Source organism: Arvicola amphibius, chromosome 7 (assembly GCF_903992535.2).
Source record: "Arvicola amphibius chromosome 7, mArvAmp1.2, whole genome shotgun sequence".
In the NCBI taxonomy this organism is placed as follows: Eukaryota; Metazoa; Chordata; class Mammalia; order Rodentia; family Cricetidae; genus Arvicola; species Arvicola amphibius.
The window spans coordinates 44,111,658-44,132,518 of NC_052053.1; the positions used below are offsets into that span (position 1 = coordinate 44,111,658).

General features: G+C 55.5%; 1 protein-coding gene across 1 annotated transcript in view; it reads right to left on the bottom strand.

The window, feature by feature from the left end:
* Positions 1–17,247, bottom strand: part of Notch1 (notch receptor 1) — a 46,346-nt gene extending 29,099 nt beyond the window's left edge. The window contains exons 1-2 of the mRNA XM_038337318.1: positions 16,943–17,247; positions 15,297–15,375 (exon numbers count right to left, since the gene is read on the bottom strand). Coding sequence (XP_038193246.1) covers positions 15,297–15,375; positions 16,943–17,003 — 140 coding nt within the window. The 5' untranslated portion in view covers positions 17,004–17,247. The remainder of the gene's footprint in view (positions 1–15,296; positions 15,376–16,942) is intronic.
* Positions 17,248–20,861: the final 3,614 nt, after the last annotated feature.

Consider the following 20,861-nt stretch of genomic DNA (forward strand, 5'->3'; position numbering starts at 1 on the left):
AGCCATAGGAGCCTCCTTAGCCACCTGCCTGCCTTGCTCCCAGAGCCTGGGCCATAAATTCCCCGACCCCACTCCTGCCCCGCCTTCAGGTCCCACACTCCCAGAGAAGGCTCTGGGAGCAGCCAGGCCAAGCTCTTCCCAGAGGTAAAGGCTGTGAGGCAGAACGTGCTGGCTGACAAATCAGCCCCATGTCAGGGTCACAGCCAGTTTCTGGGTGGACACAGCCCCTGCCAATAGCCTCTGCTTTCCAGAGGTTGCCCACCGGCATAGAGACTGCCCCTTGATCCCCAAGCACCCAAAGCTGAGGCAGTAACCTGCCACAGTCCCCACCTCCAATGCCAGCCTGTTAGTCTCCACTTGCTTCTGAACGGCTATTTATAACCAAACCTCTGTGTGAGAGTTGGCCCCAGGAGAGACCTTCCCACTAAGAGCTGCTGGAGGCAGCGTGGGGCCTGGGGTCAGGTATCTCCGCAGAATACTGGGAGGCATCTGTCTGCTCTGAAGCCTTTCATCTGTGTCCATGGCTTGGGTACAGAGGACACAAAATGGCCACTCCGGCGACCATCTGTTGCCAGAAGCCAAAAGTCTCAAACCAACTGGCTTAAAGAAAACAAATCACCCTCCTCCCCCGGGGAGTTAACTCAAGCCTTTGCAAGAGTTCCCGCACAAATTGGGAAGTGTGTGTTTGGTGTAAGTGCCTGGGGGGGCCATCTGGCTCCTCCTGCATGGGGTAGCCCTGGAGGGTACCTCCCACCAGTGTGACCAGCCACTGAGATCCACACCTGCTTCTCTGCGGCACCTAGTCTCTGACAGAAGCACACTTGGGAAGGCAAGGAGGCAGGCATTGCCTTCACTACTCATGGATCCAGTTACCAGTCAGCTGGAGAGGCCGCTGGGAGCCTGGGATCTGCAGGCTGAGGCTGGCCCCTAGAAGCAGCCCTCCTCTCTGGATCAATGCCCCTTTGTCGGGCAGAGTTGGCCTCAGCCCACTTGGAGAAAAGGTTTTTTTTTTTCTTTCTCAGCCACTGGTGAAGCTGCGGGGGAGGGGGTGTTGAGGGACAGAGGGAGCTTCATCTTCAAAGCCATGGAGCAGCCGTCCACCCATCCCTGCAGACTAGGGAAGTGGGGGGAGCTCTTGGCCAGTGAGACCAAGGCTTCAAGAGGCGGGAAGATTTCCCTGGGTGAGAAAATGGGGTAAGCCCAATGCCATTCTGCGTCTACAGCCCTTAAGCAACCCCCGGCTAGATTTCTTAAGGTAAAGACACTGAACATAGCTAAAGGCTCCAGACCTGCTCACAATCCCCCCCCCCCCCCCCCAGCCATGGGCTATATTCCCTACAGCAACCTGAAAATGAACCACAATAGCTGGACTGGGGGAAACCCGCCTAAACGGGATGTACACTTGTCAGCGCGGCTGTGTTCTGCTGGACCAGCAAGGGGGAAAATATGGCCAATAAATCAGGCGCCGGCAGCATGGACAAAGGGCAGCAGGGAGCAGGTGCGTCTGTGGAGGGGACAGCTGCTCCTGCTGGGCGCGGCCAGATGCCAACCCCAGCGGGTGGGGCAGGAGCTGGGAAGTTGGTGGCCAGGGAAGCTCCTCCGTGGGGGAATGCGGTGGCTGAGAAGGCCCATTGTCCACCCAATAAGCCACCCTGGGCTTGGGGACACCATAGTGTAGGCATGTTGCCTGGCTGGGCCTACCAGAGTGACGCCACCATCCACCACCAACGTACTACAGCTGGAAGACCAGCAAGTACCTGGATGGGACCATCCCTCAGATGCCTGGTGCCAGATGGCAGGGTCTAGCTCAGGGTCAGCTGGGGAAGGAAAAGGGGCAAGCCAAAGGCCCTTCTCCTCTGGCTGTGCCCTTCCTGTCTCACCTCTCTACCACCTAGTCACATTCTCTCCTCACAGCATCCAGATGCCCCTAAGATGGTAAAAGGGGCCTTGTGGGCACAGCTGGGTCACAGCCATGCCACAGTCCCCAGAATCACTGGCTATTTGGTCCTCAGTGCTGACAGGTGGATGTGAGCAACAAAGAGGCACCTGAGCCCTGCATGGGAGGCTGTACCCTACAGTGGCCTCGCTCACTGGGGAGTCCCTGAGCACCAGACCAGAGGCTCCCTGAGTGACCCAGGATGTCCCCTTTGCTTCCCCTGTAGCAGAAGGACCCTCCCAGGACTGAAAGGTAGGACTTCCTCAGGGCAGGAGCCTGATCTGTCAGCAAGAGAAGAGCTGCCTGCACTCTGCAATGCTCTAGCATGCAGGGCTTCCTGCAGCGGGAACCTGGCCATGGCAGGTGCGCCCTCTCCTTACTTCCTTCTTGAGGTCTCCTCGGGACACCTACTTCTCCACCTTGCCTCTTCTAGGCAGCACACTCCAGGGCTTGAGGTGTGACCTGTGCCACTGCGGCTGGCTGCAGGTGAGTGGCAGGCAGGCTGGGGCCCAGGAAGGGAGCGGGCTTCCGCAGAGGAGGCAGAAGAGTACAAGTGGCCCCTGTGCCTGTCATCCCCCAACTGCTGCCTACAGCTTTGTTAGCCGCTTCAGTATTTCCACTGCGCTGCCTCCTACCTCCCTGACCGCGCCGCTGCTCCATAGAAATGTGACTCCCCAAAGCATCCGGAGGCAGATGTTGCTGTGGCCTCTCACCCGGGACTAATTCTAAATTGTGCTGTTTTCCTTTCCAAACTACTTGGCCATCTGCCGCCCCCAGGGGACAGATGATGGCTCCTCCACCCCAAAATGAGGAGGGGGCAGAGGGACTGTGGTAAGAGTTTCTTAGCTCTTGCTCTTGATGGGTTTATGGTCAAGCAAGGCTGGGGAAAGGAGTAGAGGGTCTAATAGAGCTCAGATGACTGATTGGGGGTCTCAGTGCTGGGGGACCCTTCATTGGCTTCCAAGAACCTAGTGGCCAGAGAAACCTCTGGGTGAGAGAAAGCACTTCCAGTAGGGGGTGGGGCTTGTGGGACCCTCCTAGCTCTGCTTTAGCTGCTACACTCAAGTGTAGACTCAGTTTCACAGAAGAGATCTTTGTGTGTGGGTTGGGGGGTGTATGCGTGGGGCAGGGTGGTTGTTGAAGGTGGGGACCTTGCAGCAGGCACCAGCAGACCCAAGATGCTGAGGGACTCTCGCGCTGGTTTGATTCACAAAGGTGCGGTCCTGTCCCTTGTGGGGCACATTCATTGCCCAGGTAAGAATACCCATCTGAAGACTGGAAGGCACCATAGTTCCCTATCTGAGCACCAAGATCCTTGCTTACTCTTCTCTGGGGCCAGAAGCCTGCAGGGAGGCATCTGAAGCCCTGGGTCCAGAATGTATACCTCCCCACACAGAGGCTGTCCCCCCCACCCAGGGAATTACTGAATATCTCAGTCGCTCACACTGCTGAGAGCGTCTGGCACCGGGTGATGGTGGTGGAGGGAGCCCCTGTCTTCACTATGTCTTTTTTGCCTGTGTCTAGAGCTACCCAAATATAGCCAAGACCCTTGTTCTGCAAGCTCTCACTCAACAAGTAGTAGCCATGCTCTTGTTCCTCAGGGATGGTTCCATGTAGAAATGCAGATCCCTCCCCGAGTCTGACTTCAGACTCTTCAGCTGAAACTGACTCTCTGGTACCCTCCCTTGTTCAGAAGCAGTCCATTCAACGTCCAAAAGACAGGAGATCCCTACAAACCACAGTCCTGTCCCTTCGCTTCCCCACAGCCCTCAGTGTAAAGAACACACAAGACTCCAGCTTCCTACTAAACCTGCCTGGATCCAAACACTTATCTGAAAATCATTTAGAACACAGGGGTGGGAACAGCCCCCTTCATCCTCATGGTCTCTTACCTTCATCCCCACAACCAAGTTTCCTTCCCCACCCTGACTGGATGAGGTGTACAAGCATGTGGGCACCCACGTAGCCCAGGGCACTGATAGCCTTGCCCCAATGGGAACAGCAATACTGCTACTTATAGCCAGCACCTGTGGCTGCACCTGTCCCGGCAGGGGTGGCAGGCGGGAATAACTGAACTGTGGTCTCCTCCCTGCCCCCGAGGCCCTGTCCCCCACTGGTGGCCACTGCAGTGGGAAGGTGAGAGGACAGTAAGGGCCTTGGGTAGGTAGACTCTCCTGTCCCAAACATCAGCTGCTGCTCAAGCTGCCTGGACAGAGGGGGAAAGTGGGTCAGGGCTGGGGCAGGTGTGGCATGTCTGCAGGTGGCTACAGGTGCCAGTCAGGACTGAGGCCAGGGCCCCGGCTTTCCAACTCAGAGCCACTCCCAGCATGCTCAGCCCTTTTGTCTTCAAATCTTTCCCCCCAGTTGCATCCTTGGGTGGTTTAAAATATGCTGGAAAAGGAAGCTCAGGAAAAGCACCCGCTTCCTGGCCTGGCTCAGGGAAGCCCTTTGTGTGGGAGACAGTTGAGGTTGGAACCTGCCCTCCAGGGAAGCCACCTTTCCCACTACAGGGAAAACAATGCCCCTGGCTGCTGCCTGTGAAGGCCCCTTTGAGGGGACCAAAAGCCTCCTGGGGGAGGGGCAATCAAATAATTTCCTGGAGTTGATCTGTGGGAAGTGGAGACCCATGGGAGCAAGGGTGGGAGACTCCACCCAACCTGCCCCTTCTCCCATTGGTAAAAGCATCACCCGGCAAACTGGGGTCACCAGGAAGCAGAGGTCACTGCTAGGGTGTGAAAAACACCTGCTTAAGCTCCTGCTTCCACTGAGGACAGTTTCCTGCTTGACCTTCCCAAAACACAGAGAGCCTCAAGTTTCAGGCAAAGGCCAGGAATTTATCTTCCTTTAGCACTCCACAATGCCTGCCACCCATTCTGAGTGGTCCCGGGGACTCACAGGGACAAGCACTGTGCGTGCAGCAGTATCAAGAAAGGCTATGGAGAGTCACAGGCAACAACTACAGGCCTCTCTGGTCTGTACAGGACGGAGCTCAACCCTGCACCTGCTCAGGTTAAGCAAAGAGAGAAGAGCTTCGTCCAGAGTAAGGAGAAGCCAGACACCCCGCACTGAACTCTATGCCAAAGCTAAAAGCAGTATGGCCCCTGCCCATCTCTGCTTCTCTAAGTAAATATAAAGATGGTGTGGGGGGGGCTGCTCAGGGGCTACCCTGTTTTCCTCTCCAGGTCCAAAAGAGAGGACACACTCCCTCTTGATTAATCTGGTCCTTGGAATATAGAAGCTTCACCTCACTAGATAGACCCTTACTCCAGTCCTAGAGGTAGCTAGGTCCATTTTACAGATGGGAAGACAACGGCCTAGCAGGCTCTGCACACACATGCACAGTTCTATAGTACTTAATTCCTGTCACCCATGGCAGACCAGCCTTGGCTCAGAGAACAGTCACAGGCAGAGCAGAGTAGCAGAGGCTTCTTGGGAAAGAGGCAGAGGTGCCCAGTGTCCCAAGCTGCCTCATCTCTCAGTCTAGATTGTGGCTTGATCACCTGATCTCCCAGAAAGAAAGGAGGTGGAGTCTGGCTGCAACAAAACTGGTAGGAAGGGGGCAGGGCTCCTAGGGAGATACCCAGGAACTGAGAGGTACTTGCCACTGCAAGGGAAACCTCAAAACTCCTAGCTTCCTCAAACCCCTCAAGACCCTTCCAGTAGAAGGGTCGTCTCATGCCATCCCTGTGGCCATCCTTCCCAACCATGGGCACTGAAGACGTGGCAGTGAAACCCATGTCCAGCTACCCACTGAGGCAGAGCCACTGGTTGCTGGGCAGACAAAGAGAGACAGGCCTCGGCTGCATTCTTCCCGGAGCTCCCAGGAAACCTGCTTCAGTGAATCCTTCAGATGACTGGCTGAAGTGCAGACTGCAGCTTTGGTGGGGTCCCCAGAGGTCACTCCTACCCTTCAAAACTCAGCAGCTCCCACCCCAGCCAAATGTTTTCCAACAAGAAAGAGCTCCCCTGCCAGGGAGGTCCCCACACCCCAGTGGACGGCTAGGCCTAATCCCAATCCTGATTACAAAAAGTCTCACAGTGTACTGGCCATCCATGAGAAACTCTCATTCCGCCTCAGGACACAGTAAACTCTAGAAGACAGGGAGAGCCAGTTGCGTGTACTCTGCTCTAGAAGGGGTCCAGGGAAGAGCGGGCACTCTGGGAGGAATCTGTATGGGATCCAAAATGTCCCAGTTCAGCTGGGCTAGGGCAAGCTTTGGGCTTGCAGGTTCTGGACTCTCAATTCCTGTGGACACTGATACCCCATGCCTGGCCATTTCTCTTATATTTTGGTTGTGAGCCTAGCCTTTAATGGCTGAGCCATCACACCAGCCTGCCTGGCCTATTCTCAAACATCAGTTCACTGACATCCTGTGAACTCTCAAAGCCTTAGTTGGGGTTGAACAAAACAAAAAGAACATGCTCCATTAAGTCAGAGCAGTCCAAGGTCAACCTGGCACTTTCTGTAGCCTCATGATAACACACGGGGATCTCAAAGTGAGACCCCAGAGACCCCAAAGACAAACAACATCCAATACACAGTAGTGAGGCCAGCCAGCACCTTTAGCATCAGAAGCCCCATGGGATCCTTCAGTCACCCCAAAGAGATGGTCCTGTCTGATGAAAAGCAAGTGTGAGAATATAGCTGCAGGCCCCACTGTGAAGGAAACATCCTCATTCTGAGCTTTGACCAAACACAGGATGCTAGAAGGGGACATGCTGGCTTAGAGGCCAAGTCCAGAGTACGTGGGCGGGTGTGTGTGTGTGTGTGTCCAGCCTGCACCGTGGTTTCTGAAAACTGTGAGCCAGGTCTTAGCAACCTAGGGCTACCCACCTGGCCCAGGCCGGCCCCAGTCCATCTGACTAGACCGCCTAGCTTAACTCAGTTGCCAACACCACAGACTGGGCCAGACTCTGGGCCATAAAGACAGAACACAGCCACGGCCTGACTTGCCATATCATAGTCCCTGCGACACAGCCCCACCTGGTCTCGACTGTCAGGCTCTGAGATGGAGTTGAGGTCATTCTCGTCTGACCCTGAGAAGAGGAAGGAAGGGAGGAAAGCCCCACATCACGGGACCCCTAGAAGTCATGATCCACCAGACGCAGACAAGAAACAGAGGTCCATGGGCGCAGCAGCGGGTCAGGCACACAGGCAGCGCCTGCCCTTACCCCAGCCAGCTCGGGGCAAAGCACAAACCCTGGAAGCCCCGCTTTCACTTAAACCTCTCATTTCCAGTAACTGTGCTGTTTCCGCTCACTAAGAACCAAAACCGAGAGGAAATGGTAGGAGGCAGGTCCCCAAGCCCGAAGCCCAAGCTGCCGCTGTTCAGGTCTGGGTGATCTTTCCAGAGTTTACCACCCACATTTCTCCTTAAGCAGAGCAACGGCCCTGGGAGCCCAGAGTGTGCGCTGCTTCCCCTGGGGTCTCTCTGGGATCTGGCCTATAGATACACGGTCTACAATAGGGGTCACTGCACACCAAGAGCTCCACCTGCGAGACACTGGGGCACTGGAAAGTGTTTGCTGAGCAAGCATGACAGCTTAAGGTCAATTCTCAGCACCCGTATCAGCCAAGAATGGTGGCGCACTAGCACTGAGGAGGAGGAGGAGGCAGGAGGCTCCTTGGGACTTGTTGGCTATCCAGTCTAGCTGAATAAGTAAGCTCCAGCATAAAAAATCAGATGAAGTGCAATAGAAGACACACAGCGTTGACCTCTGACCTCCACACACATGCCGAACACACATACACATACATATATGAACACACACAAACACACAAAACATTGAATCGGTAGGCAAAGCACGTGCTGTGCAAGCACAAGGACCTAAGTTCAAATCCCCAGAACCCAGGTAAAAATGTGGGTGTGATGGCATGTTCCTGTAGCCCCAGCCTTCCAAGGCGAGGAGGGAGACAGAAGGACCCCTGAAGATGAGTGACCGTCTGGCTGGCTGAACTGATGAGCTTCAGATTCAGAGAGAGAGAGACCCTCCACAAAAAATGGAGGTAGAGCACAGTGAAGGAAAGAAAGCTGCTGTCAACTATGTCTCCTCCCATCCCCACGTACAATCACGCACATGTGCACACACATAAAAAACTACACCACACACATACATGCACGCATGTACACACACACACGCGTGTACACACACGCTCGCGTACACACACACACACACACAGGGTCACACACGCGTGATTCTGGGCCGTGGGAAAACCTGCTCCAGGGAGCGGGCTGCCACCCAGCTTTCTTCCTGAACTTGATTAAACACAGATGTTTCTCTAGGAAAGTCAGTGGCCTCCATGCTGCCTGCGGCTCCCTGGCCTCCCTGTGGCTGGGCTGTGATTCATACAGGGTAACCCACATGTGGTGTTAAGGCAGGAGGCCCAGAGCCAAGCTACGGCCTCAGTGCCTGGGTATCATCCTGGGAAGACAGTTCTTTGTCCCCCTGTTCAGGCCTAAGGACTCTTGGCGGTAGATGTGGCCACCTCTCAAGTCCTCAGCTAGTTGCATGGGGCAAAGCTGCTCGCACAAGATTGACAGCACTTGCGGCGGGCTCTGCTTCCCCAGGCCTGTGCTAGGGCTTGGGGACAGACTGGCCTCTGGCGTTACCTGTGGTAGAATTTGTTCAGCAAATTAGCAGTGTCGACAGATGACAAGGGGCTCATTTACTTAGCTCAGAAGGACAAGCACTTTAAGCACTTCAGTCGCACCAGGGACACCCAGCCAGGTGGTAGGATAAGCCAACACAAGTCCAATGACAACCCTTCTTATCTGCCTGCTAGGGCAAGGCTGCAACCAGCATTTGGCCTCGTTCCACAACAGGTGACAGTCATTCCCTACCTGTGCCTCAGGAGTGGATGAAACTCACCTGGTGAGTACCATACATAAAGAAACTGCTTGAAAAGGGGGGGACAGGAAGAAAAGAGTTATTCTAGCTAATTCACCCTAGAGTGTACATTACAGGAGCACAGGGGAGAGTTGGGAGGGCCACCTATCCAGAGCACTCTGGCCCAGGAGCTGCTGGAGGGAAGAGATGTAACAGAAAGGCATGGTCCAGACATGAGGTCCTTGAGGAAGAGGCTTCTATTTCTAGAATCCTGTAGGCCTCAGGGACACTGAGAAAGCAGCCCTCAAATTCCAAGTCCATCCAATCACCCATCTCCCCTGCACTGGCGACACTTAGAGGTCTGGATGGTCAAACTCCCACCTGTGCTTGCTAGGGAGACAGTCCTGCAGGACCAGGGGCAACTGAGGGGGTAGTCTCTATGTCTAAGGTAAGCACAGAGCTCTTTCCTCTTACAGAGCTTGGTTTCCCTCCTAGGGAACAGAAAGTGCCTGTGAGTGGCTGGCAGGTCCTCTCAAAGGTCCCAGTCCATGGAGCGGAAACCACAGCAGAAGCCAAAGGGAGGCAGGGTCAGAGCTTCCCTCCCTGCCGCCCCAACACACTGCCCCCACTGGCTAAGGCTCCCCTGTCTGCAGGTCCATCCAGGCTACCATAGATGCCACCCTGCGGTGGGCCTCACCCAAAGCTACGGAAGGCCTAGCACACTCAGACAAGGTATTCCCCAAGCTTTACCCTTTGAAGACTAAGTTTGACCCCAGCAGCCCACCTACCCTGGTTTCCCATCTCCTCATAGCTGGGTGCCTAAGTAGGGTGGCTACCTTGCCTGCCCTAAATCCTAGGGTCCAGCGCATACTAAGCGCTCAGCAAAAAATCCACTGCCGCCATTGTCCTTCTCTGGGCACAATGACCTCACTAGGTCTCCCTTCAGGCTGTAAGAGGCCAAGAGGCTAGATGGCCGTTGGAAGGCAAGATGAGGGTGGTTGAGAGTCTGCCATGCACACTGGGAAATGTGGGGCCTTGGGTACTGTAGGCCATTATCAGACTCAAATAAGAGCATGCTAGGCCCCACTCCCCTATATCCCCAGGTGGCAACACAGGCCCAGAGACGTACATTCTGGTCTATTTAGGACTCGTCAGGACTCAGAACAGGGCTCATCCTGACGGTACCAGAAGCTGGAATCTATCCTAAGAGGAGGGCAGAGCTGGCACTCACAGTGGCACAGAGAGACCCAGACATCTTCCATGTTCAGAAAGCAGCACTCAGTGGTCACAGACTGGGTAACTTCACTCACAGGAAATGGAACAGCAAAGGCTCAGGGTCAGAGGGCAGCTCAGTGGGTGCCAGGGAGGAGAGGGGGGCTGGCAAGCAGCTGCCTCTGGGTGATTACAAGCCTGGAACTGGATAGGTGTGCCGGTTGTGCAACCTACGCCTCTACTAAGCATGCTGTTTTGTGTACTTTCCATGGCTCAAATGGCGCATTTTACAAAGCGTGTAAATCCACCACCCCAAAGCCCCATCTCCCAAATCGGTCCTCAGAACCCAGGGCTCTGGGTCACCAAGAGAGGGTAGGGTGAGGCCACAAGAAAGACATCCTCTGCCCTCCCACCCTGACAATCACTCTCTTCTCCAGTAGGGGTGTCCCCAGCCCGAGGCCAAAATATGCCCCAGCTTGCAGAACTGGCCCTGCCACACGGCTACTTTTCAGTCCTAGGTAATGCTACCTGCAACAGCCATTCTTACACCTGTAGGTTATCCCTGAGCCCAGCCTAGAAACAGCAGAAAAGAGGTTATGGGGCCCTCCCATGCACGGGGGGTAAACTGAGACCTGAGTACAGTTTACCACAGCCAGCTGGTCTGTGTCTTCCAGTTGGCAGGTGCCAGGGTGTGCCCTGCCTGGGAAACAAGGGGGAACAGACAGGTCCTGACGTAGTCACAACGATGCCCTGAAGCCAGCCGCTCGTTAAAGCTGGTGATGATTCCCCTCAGCCTCTGGGAAAGGCCTGGAAAGTTCTGGATACGCCTGCACATGAAGGTGAAAGCTGATGCAAGCTGGCCTTGGGTCCTCCCCCCCCCCCCCCTTCACCCTTAGCTTCAGTTTTTCCCACCTATAAACTGGAGATGAAACACACAGGGTGGACCAGGCCTTCAGGGAAAACCCGGCCCACTGCCACCAAGTTTCCGGGGCTGATCACGGCAGCCCCGGCTCTGCAAGGGCTGCTACCTTCACGTTTTTCAGGAAAGCAGTGTGGACTCCACTCGCCTGCAAAGCCACATCCTCTCACTATTTATAGCTGAGACACGAAGCATGTCCCTCCCCACACGATAGGGCCCAACCCCTCAGCCCAGGCTGCCACTGACATATAGGCCTTCTGAACACCAGTGCACTACCCCACCACAGGGGGCAGGGATAGGGACCAGAGCCATCTTCTTCCCCTGTGGAGTTTCCATCTTTGACACTGGCCATGAAACCTTGCGGAAACCCCTCTACCACCCAGTTTCTGGGGACTGCAGCTGCCGGCCCTGGTTATCTACACCCTGCTCAGCTCCTTGAAAGAGGACTCTCCTGTCTGCCCCACCCCACCCTCTTCCTGCTGAGGTCACAGCTCGCTCTCTGTCTCTCTCCTTTTAGCATTATTATTATTCCTTCAGTGGAAAAACTGTTGGCTGCTGGCCAGAGGCAAGGCTGCCCACAGAGACACTTTCCTTCACGGAACACCCCGCCTCTACTCAGGTGTCCCGGTACCTGGATGGCTCCCCACAGGTGACAAGTGAGGCTGGGTGGCTGTTTTTCACCTGTTTTTCTAACCTCCTGTCCTTGAAGGCCAAACAAGGCACCGCACAGACAGGCAGGCCTGAGACAGCCTCGGCTCTCCTCCTGGGGAGGATGGGACCAACCCGAGATGGCAAGTGACTCAACGGAACCGTAGCAAGGCCAGATGACGGAAGACACATGACATTATGCTGGGTCCCTCTTCAGCCCACCAATCACTTCCTGCCTCACCCGTTTCCTCACCAAACAGGCGGGAAGTGATGGGCCAGGGATGTGACCATAACACGGCATCAGCTGAGACACTCCAGGGCCAAGCATGACTGATCTGACTGACCCACTGAGAGTCCTGGCAGGGCCACGGTGGGGCAGGCCCACCTGCTATACGTCACACACGTGCTGGATGACTCTCTTAATCCTGAGTGGTCCTGGCCAGTTCCGGGCTATCCGGAGTAGAGCTCAGAAAACAGGAGTTGCTTTAAGGTGTCTGAAGGAGCAGCAAGATGGCGATGAGCAAAAAGGCAGTTACTATACAAGCCTGACTACCTGATTTCGATCCCCAGATCTCACGCTGACTCGTAAAAGTTGTCCTCTGACCTCCGTACATATGCCTGCTGTGACAGCACAGACAGAGAAAGTCTAAAAGAGGAAACCAAAGGAGCTGACCAACTGTAGCCACGTCCCAGGTTAGAATCCTCAGAGCCAAATCCAAACAGGCCCACCCCACAGGACTTCTGGGATGGCGAATTCACTCCTTAACCAACTGCAGGAAAACGAGGCCCTTGAAAGCAGCCCCATGAGCTCACCAGGACAGCAAACGAAGGACCCCGACATTCTACGGTGTCCACCACTCAGCTCCGACTCGGTCCTGAGGCACCACCAATGCATCAAACCCTGCATCTGCCCCGATTTAAAGATGGCGTGGCTAAAGTCATTTCCAATTGTAGGGCACCCCAAGATTATCATCCATCAGCCCAAGCTTCTCTGGCTAGTTCATCAGATTTCTAAATGCATTTAGAAGATGCCCTCATCACATTGGACTTTGCCCCCTGTGACGGTGGTCTCTTAGTCTCCCTAACACTATTCTTATGCTCCCTTAGCTCAGAGCCTACACCCCTTTTTTGATCAGTGAATTCATGTTTACTTAAGTGTATAGGTACCTCTTCCCCACCCCACTTCAAATGACAGCTCTTTTTCAGCCTTCCTCCTCAGCACACGTTGGGTCTACAAGAAAGCCACAGTGAGTCCCAAACTTCCCCAAAGGGTCTCTGATACCCCACAGCATACAGCAGCTGCCCCAGACTGTGTTCGGTCTACAGAATGTAACCCCAGGCCTTTTCCCATATGATCCTTGGCTAGCTAGACCTCAGGGGTACTGGACCTTTTCCAGAAGGCACTTGGTACCAAAAGGATTCACTTTCCAATCCTAAGTCCTGAAACTCCCTGTTCAGAAGTTTCTGGGGAAATTTCACCGAGTAGAAGAGATAATTTACAAGATACTAATTCACCATCCTACGAGTCCGTTCTTCTTGGGCCTCCCTCGGAGTAGCAGACACCAGACGTCTAAAACCACTCGAGGTCATGGCTCGGTGTGACAGAGGCCTATAGGCTCCAAGCTTGCCCTTGAGGAAAAGAGGAGGCTTCCTTCCTAAGCCAGGAGACCCTCTGTGAGTGCTGTGGCCAACTCTTGGGTAGGCCTCCTGAGGCCATCTGAAGAAGTGGACAGGAGAGGGAAGGTCAAAGCCACCAAGGAATAGGGGAGGGGAGGTGTCCTCAAGCATCCAAACCCAGACTGTGAGCTGGGCCCCTCCATGGATTGACAGCAAAGTCCCCTAAACAGCACGGTGAGTCCAGACCTGCGCATCACAAGCCAGGCCTAGCTGTAGCCTTGGCCTCCCGCTCTGTTGACCAGAAGTGAGTCTATCTATCTCATCTCATTGGACTTACAAAGAGAGCACAATGGGGCCTCTGTGGACAGAACTCCGTGGAACTCTGAGCCAAACTGAGGCCAGTTTTCCGCCAAGGAGGAAGGGCCTTAGGATCCAGCGCAAGACAGAAGGCCTGGCACCAAAGATCCTTTTGGTGGCCTGGCTTGTACTACAAGGGACTTGCAAGCAGCTTCCCCAAGTTTGGGAGGTGGGAGAGAAAGTACAGCTCCCGTTTGCCTTCGGCTTGAAAGGTCTTCACACAGATAACAAGACACAAGCTATTGGACTGCAGCAAGCAGACTGGACCTCATGCACAACTCCACCAGATAGTGCTGCACAAGGGACTGGCATGTAGCAGGCCAGGCTGTGCCCACTGCCTGGCGGGGCTAAGAAGAAACTACCCCCACCTTCCTCTGTCTGAAGTAAGAAGCATAAGAAGCCTTTCAGCCCTGCCCTGCCAGTGAGGCAGGCAGGCAGGCAGAGCAAGGAGCACAGTGGCGGGGAAGGGGGTTGTGCATTCTGGGAAGCCACGCATAATTAATCACACAGCATTAATCGCCTTCCAACAATAGCCGCTGCCCTTCTACTGAATCCCAGCTGTCGGCCTCTGAATGGAAGGAAATAAGATTTAGGGCATCAAGCGTCCGTGAGGCTTCTGCAGGGGGAGAAAGGGGCCCCCCAAAAAAGCAAAAAAAAGTAGTGTGCATTCATTAGTGTCGGACAGAGGCACAATCGGCTTTGTCCAATAAACTGCTCACAGACCTGCTTAATTGGCTTCAGTACAGGGCGGGCCGGCCAGGGAGGTGGGGCTGCAGCCCACAGGCTGGGCACTGTAGGCAGTAGCACGCGTTGTCAAGGGGATGGGCCCTTCAGCAGATGGAATGAGGGCGCGCCTCGCAGGCTGGAGCCGTTTCTGTCTGCAGCCTCCAGGGGAGGCCTGGGCCTCCAGCACCTCGCTGGTCTCACCAGGGAGAAGCTCAAGTTGAAGGGCACTGGCCCTAGCCCCAGTGGAGACTTACCCTGGCTGGATGGTCCAGAGGATTTCCCACCCCACCCCCCAGTCACGTCCATTTCACAGCTGAGCACCTGAGGCTGCGGAGCTCTGGCATAGAGTGGGGAGGTAGTAGGGCTGCAGCTGCCAGGACAGAAACCAGACTCCAGCACTTACCCACACCCACCACCCGAGCAGCAGTGCCAACAAGAACCATTCCAACTTCTCCCGACCTCATTAAGAAGCAAGGAGGGGTGGGGAGTCTTGTCTTAAAATAGGCATTTTCTCACTGGCTTGTGGTGGCTCGCAGTTGGGAGGCAGAGGCAGGCAGATCTCTGAATTAAAGGTCTCTACATAAATGAGTTCCAGGACAGCCAGAGTTACTTAGTGAGATTATGTCTCAAGAAAGCAAAAACTAGAAACAAAACAAAAAAAAGGGTAATTTCCTACCTAGTGTTCTCCAGCCTAGAAGAGGGCTCCCAGGTGACAGGGGGCGGGGGCTCAGACTCAGTAAGTGATCCAGACTGCCCATCAAAAATAACTGTTTCTCAAGCATTTTAAATAAGAATTAGGGTACCATGGATTCCCATGAGCCTGAGGGGCCCACGAAGGAGTGTGCCAACCTCCAGGGGACAGAGTAGCTCCACACGCGGCATAATTGCTGGTGATTAAGTAATTGCCAGACTTTGTCCAATAAAAGTCAGCACGTGACTGCACCCAGACTCTGGGCTGTCTTCCGAAGAAGACAATGGCCCAGTGTTCTGTCCCCAGAAGGAAGGGGCTCTGCTCTGACAAAAGCAACAGGTCCCCTCAGGGGCGGTACTCACACACAGGCTTCGGTGCCGTTGGCCACTTCGCACCTCCCTCCATTCAGGCAGGTCCCACTTGGCTGGGAGCATCTCAAGCCTGAGAAAGGGTCAGAAGAGAGAGGTCAGTCTGGGATCTGGGCAGCCGCCTCCTCGTGGTCCCGATAGTGGATGAAGGACTACTGCCTCGGTGCCGTGTGCTAGAGTTATTGGAAGTCCGGAGGTGGGGGTGGAGACTTTGGGCAACCCTTCGGGATCGGCGTTCGGCTCACGCGGTTTTAGTCAGAAATGAGTGGAAAGGGGATAAGCTGGCTAGGTGGCAGGTGTACAGCCCCAGTCACAGTGGGCCGAAGTGGAAAGCAATAGAAAGCACTGAGTGACTTGGGACATTCTCCCAAACTTCTTACACACCCAGCCAAAAGTGGGTGTGGATAAAGAAGTCCAGCAAAGCCCCCTATCAGCCTCCACCCTTGCCTCGGTTCAAACACAAAATACGAAGGGGCAGTAGGAGGGAGGGGGCGGCCACACTCAGCTCCCCCGATCGTGGGAAAAAGCGACAGCTGCGGAGCCCGCCACCCCGCCCTCCAACAAAGCGCCGGCCCGGGAATCAGAGCGGCCCATTGTCGCGCCAGGGCCGCCTCCTGGGGCAGCGGGCCGCACCCGGAGACCTGCCCCGCCTCCTCCGACACCCAATACCTGTTCGCAGGCATCTCCAGGGGCAGCCCCCGCCGCATCCAAGGAGGGGGTCTTAGAGCCCGCACTTGGAAGGAATTCCACCCTATTCTCGGGAAGGGGGGGAATCTGAATCAAGCCCCTCCCACCATCATCTTAAGAAGCGCCAGAAATTAAGCCCCGATGTGGGGGCCGAACTGGAGTGACACATAAAACTTCACTTTTAAGAAAAGGGCAGGCAGTTTTCCCCTCCAATTACTGGGAGACGGATGTAGTTGTTCACTACAAGACTCCTCAGAAGTCCCCGTTCGGTGATGCCAGCAGGCAAATAAGCGTCCCCCGCCCCCAGGTTCCAGTTTTGCCCGCGCAGGGGTCCCAAATTTCCTAAGTGAGTCAGTCCCACTCCCCACCCTAGGCAGCAAGTCGCCAGTACATTGCCCCTCTTCGAAAGTTTGTGTCCCGCTAGGGGACAGCGGTCCCGAAACCCGGGACTGGGAATCCAGGGCACATCTTCCCCACCCAGCGCTAAGCAAGGCGAGCACAGAGCCCCAACATCCGCCCCAGCACGGGCCAGAGGCGAAGAAGAAAGAAAATAATGGTCTCAAGAAGCAACAGGAAACCAAAACCGATTCGATTCAAATCGAAAAGTAGCAGGCGCAGGCAGCCTGTCCGCCCCCGCGGCGAGCCCCAGGCGCTGCTGCCCAACAGCGAGCCAGGGTTGAGTCTCCCGGGCCCCGGGCCCCCGAAACCCCAGAGCCCCACACTGAGCTTTCAACGACTTCAGGAGCTCTGGGTAAAGCGAGTCCACCCGGAAGGGGGGGCTGAAGAGAAGGACCCCTTCCACACGCGAGGACGCCAAGTCCCCAAGTCCATCCGCCAGCTCCGGCTACCAACTCTGGCAGCTGGTGCTCTCACTCCCATCCTCCCACAGAGCGCGCAGAGCGCAGCCGAAGTTTTCGAAGGGTGCGCGAAGTTGCGGGCTCGCAGGCACCTACCTCTTGCGGCGAGCGCGGGCAGCAGTGTTAGGCAGAGCAAGGGCGCCAGAAGCCGCGGCATGCCTGCTCGCCGGCTGCCCGCTGCCGGGGCGGCGGCCTCTTGCGGTGGCCGGCGGGGATCGGACGTACACGCGCACCACCAGCGGTCCCGCGGGCGTCCACCCACTGATGCCCTCTCTTTCCTGGCGTGTGGGCGGCGCTGGGTTCTCAGGGTCTCCCCAGCCCTACTAGGCACCCCGGCTCGTTCCTTCACAGCGCTCGCACCCGCTCTCAGAGCCCGCGCCCAGCGCCCCACGCCCCTGCGCTCCCTCCCGCGGCCGAGGCACTAGTGAGGTTCAGGACTGGCGTGCGCTCCGCCCCCGAGGGGGCCCGCCCCTGCCCCGCCCCATCCCACCGCGCTCCGCCCCCGGTTCCTGAGCACTCCGAACCCCTTCGTTGGCCCTGTCCCTCCCAGCGCCCTGGTGGGCTCAGAGTCTTCTCGGGCTGGGGAGAACTAGGACCCTATGGTCTGCAAGGCAAGGAAGCGTGGAGGGGTGCAGGGAACCGGCGGTTAGGGACTACTTCTTGTTCGAAAGTTTACAGAGACCAAAAGTTTGAGCTGGGCTGCGGAAGGATCAGGCTTCGTGTGTCGCCTCCCTCGGGGGACATTTGGCCAAGATTTGCATTTCAATAGCCGAGAAGATTATGGCTGAGTAGGAAAAGGCGAAACTGCCCCGGGAACTAGGTCCGTCCCAGAGCTAGGTCTGGGGCCGTGGGCCGGAGCAACTGAAGTCAAGTTTGGGGGACTCCCGGAGCGGGAGTTTAGAAGTCGCGCCCTGACGGCGTTGGGTGCGTCTGGGGCCCCACTCCTGGGAGCCCTTTGGTCTCGGCTTTAGGCAACTGGATGTCTGAGGTCAGGCACCCCTAGCCCTGACTTCCGGAACGCTTGACCTTAAAGGATCGAGACTTCGCGCCCGCAGCCTCTATAGAAGGGAGCTCGGGGCTCGCCAAGGGAACTCCCCCAAACGGCCAGTGCCTTGCTGAACAAATTGTGCTCTCGCTCCCCAGAAGGAACCCGCGTCTAGACGGTCCACGGTTACTCTTTGGTTTCTGGCTCTGCCCAACTATGGTGGCCCCGGAACGTGCAGAACCCCAGTACAATGACTGTACCCGTGCAGCCACTCTCACGTGGTTCTCTTTGATCAGTTATCTCTCCACCTCGGTGCTGGACTTGGACATCTTGTGCCAAACTGGCTAACTCTGGGCGTCCAAGATGCTTTCCTTGTCCCTGTGCAATCAAAGTTCAGTGGAATCTGGACCGGACAACACCTCCCATCCCAAAACAGGATGGTGAGTGCAACACAGGATACAGCCCCAACTTATATTGTCCTAGAAGGCTCGCTCCCAGAGCAGGGGGATGCCTAAAAGGGCTTTAAAATGCTGACTGGAAACTGGCAGGAGAATCCTGAGTCAGGAAAACCAAAGGAATTTGGGAGTCCAGAATTTGGAAGGCAGCCCTTGCCTAGTGAGACAGAAGTGGGCTCATTTCTCCTGCAGCCCTACCCATCTCCCTTGACACACCTGTTTGTAGAGGGTGTTCTAAAGGGCCAATGCAGACAGCTTGTTCAGCCCCCTCCCCTGCTCCTTCAAAAGCTGGCCTCAAGCCTCGGGGGGGGGGGGTTAGCAGCATGGGGTCAGTACCCAGGAGAAAAGGCGCCCAATGCTGCAGAAATATTTATATAACAGATCTGCGGCCCCAGAGAGCAGTTTCCATAGAAGGAAGGGCTGGCTAGCTGTGCAGAGTTCACAGACTCAAGCCTCTGCAAGTGCCTCTTCTGAGATGGGCCCTGAAGGCCTCCCGCTGCTGCTGTGTGTGGCAACTATATCCCAGCCTTGCTGCAGGGGCCACCCAGCCTGGCTTGGATACAAAGAAGGTCTCAGCCTTCTGGAGTCTGGGGAAGAGTGCACTGGTCGGGCAGCATCTCCTTACCTGCCCTCTTGTCCATCCATGGGTGCCTGTGTCTCGTTTACTGTCTTTGTCCAGCAATGAGTATGGCTGCACATCAGACCAGCTGACACCAGGCACTCGCGGGCTCTCTTTATAGATGGAGGCCAAGCACACAGGCAGGAGAGATGCATATCCTTAGCTACAGAACACTCAAACAGCTGGACCAGAGAAAAGGCCCTGTGGGGGCAGGGCTGGGGCTGAGCCCTTAGCAAGTGGGTGTGAAGCTGTTTCACACAGGAGGCTGGAGATACTGGGCCTCCTCTTCCCGGTCTACCAGGAAAAGGGCTTAAAGAGTAAGGAAAACCAAAGCCTCGCCAGTCAGGAGAGAGATCTCCCAGAAACCAAATGGAAGTAAGGAAGAGGAATGCCACCCCAGTGGGAAGTCACTTTTAGCTCCCGGTCCCAGCTTATAATGGGAGCCAGGGTAATTTTCCCAGTCAGGTAAGGCTAGAGCCTGGAGTGAGGAGTAAAGAGGCAGATTGGCTAGCAGCCACCTCTTCTCTTGGGGCCCACCTCACACTATCAGTCCAGAGAGGCCACTTAAGCCTGCATTGGCTCCGTCCCCCTTCTTTCCTCAAAATGCCTGTTTGAGCAGTGTCAGAACCACAGGGCATCCTAAAGACTGACAGCACTTCTTGAAGCAGAGTGTCTGTAGGTAAACCAGAAAGGTTCCCATGCCAGACTCTAGACCCTTCTAAAGACAGCTGGTCAACCCACAATCCTTTACAGGAGCACCTTGGGCCTCAGGTGCTGTGTGGCCTCTAGACTTGGAACATTGTAACATAGCCTCAGGTGCTGGGTGGCTTGGAGGCCTGGAACATTGTAACCACCTGCTTCAGAATATTCAGCAGCATGGCCTGGCTCTCCTGGAGAGACCAAGTCTTCATGAGGGTATGATGGGCAGCAGAGGCCCAGGAGCGCCAGGATTAGACCTCCCAAGCCTGGGTTTCAGGTACCTTTCCTCCTGCAGGGTCTCACCTTGGCACTTGTACCCTGCAGGACCCGGCAGTGTGGATGCAGGCAAAATGAGGTTCTCTAGTTCTCAGGAGAGGCTCAGAGATGTCTCTAGGGGAAGAATTCCAGGTCAAGCCAGATCAGGGCTGTTGTTTTCATGGTGTCCCCTGGTTGGAGTGACAAAGGAGACAGGATGGGGAAGGGGGAAGGAAGGGCTGAGCTTAAAGGTGGTCTGTGTTGGTGAGTGTCCTCTCCTGAGTGGAGTGCCAGCAGAACCGGCAGCTATGAGAATATTCCATCCTTGGAATCCATCTGTTTACATTACTTGGGCTTAGAGATCCAAGACCTTCTTGCTGACCTCTGCATCCACCACAGTCAGGCTGTGGCCCTGCCATAGCTATCAGCCTCTAAACTAGATCCCTGAATTCTGAATCAGAGCCACTAACTGACAGGCTCATTGTAGGTCTCTCAGACATCTAGGCCTCGGTTTCCCCCTACTAAGTGATCTGTAGGTTCCTGTCTATGTTTTGCACTTAAACACGGCTTTGAATATTTTCTAGAAGTTTGAACATCTCTCCACATGCTTTCAGTGGCCTGAACTGTTGTTCCAGATGGGCAGGCAGTGGCTGGCTCCCCTGTGACTGGCTTGGTTATCTCAGCAGTACCAGTGGGAAAGCACAGTCTAAACCCCTGTCTTGGAAGATGCCCTCCCGGTTCTGGGCCTCCGTCCCTAGACCTTTGCCAGCTAAGCCTTTGTGATACCTTGTCTTCTGCTTGGCTCTCTGAGGAAGGGCCCGGCCCTGCTGGGTCCCAGAACCAAATTCTCAGGAACGTTTGCTAATTGACCCATCACTAAGGGAGGCTGAAAGGAGTGTACAGAGGCCAGCAGAGACAATTCAGCGGTCTCTTGGTGCATCTGGCATTCTGAAGAACCACTGATATACTGACCAGCCCTTTGGCAAGGGGCCAGTACCTCCC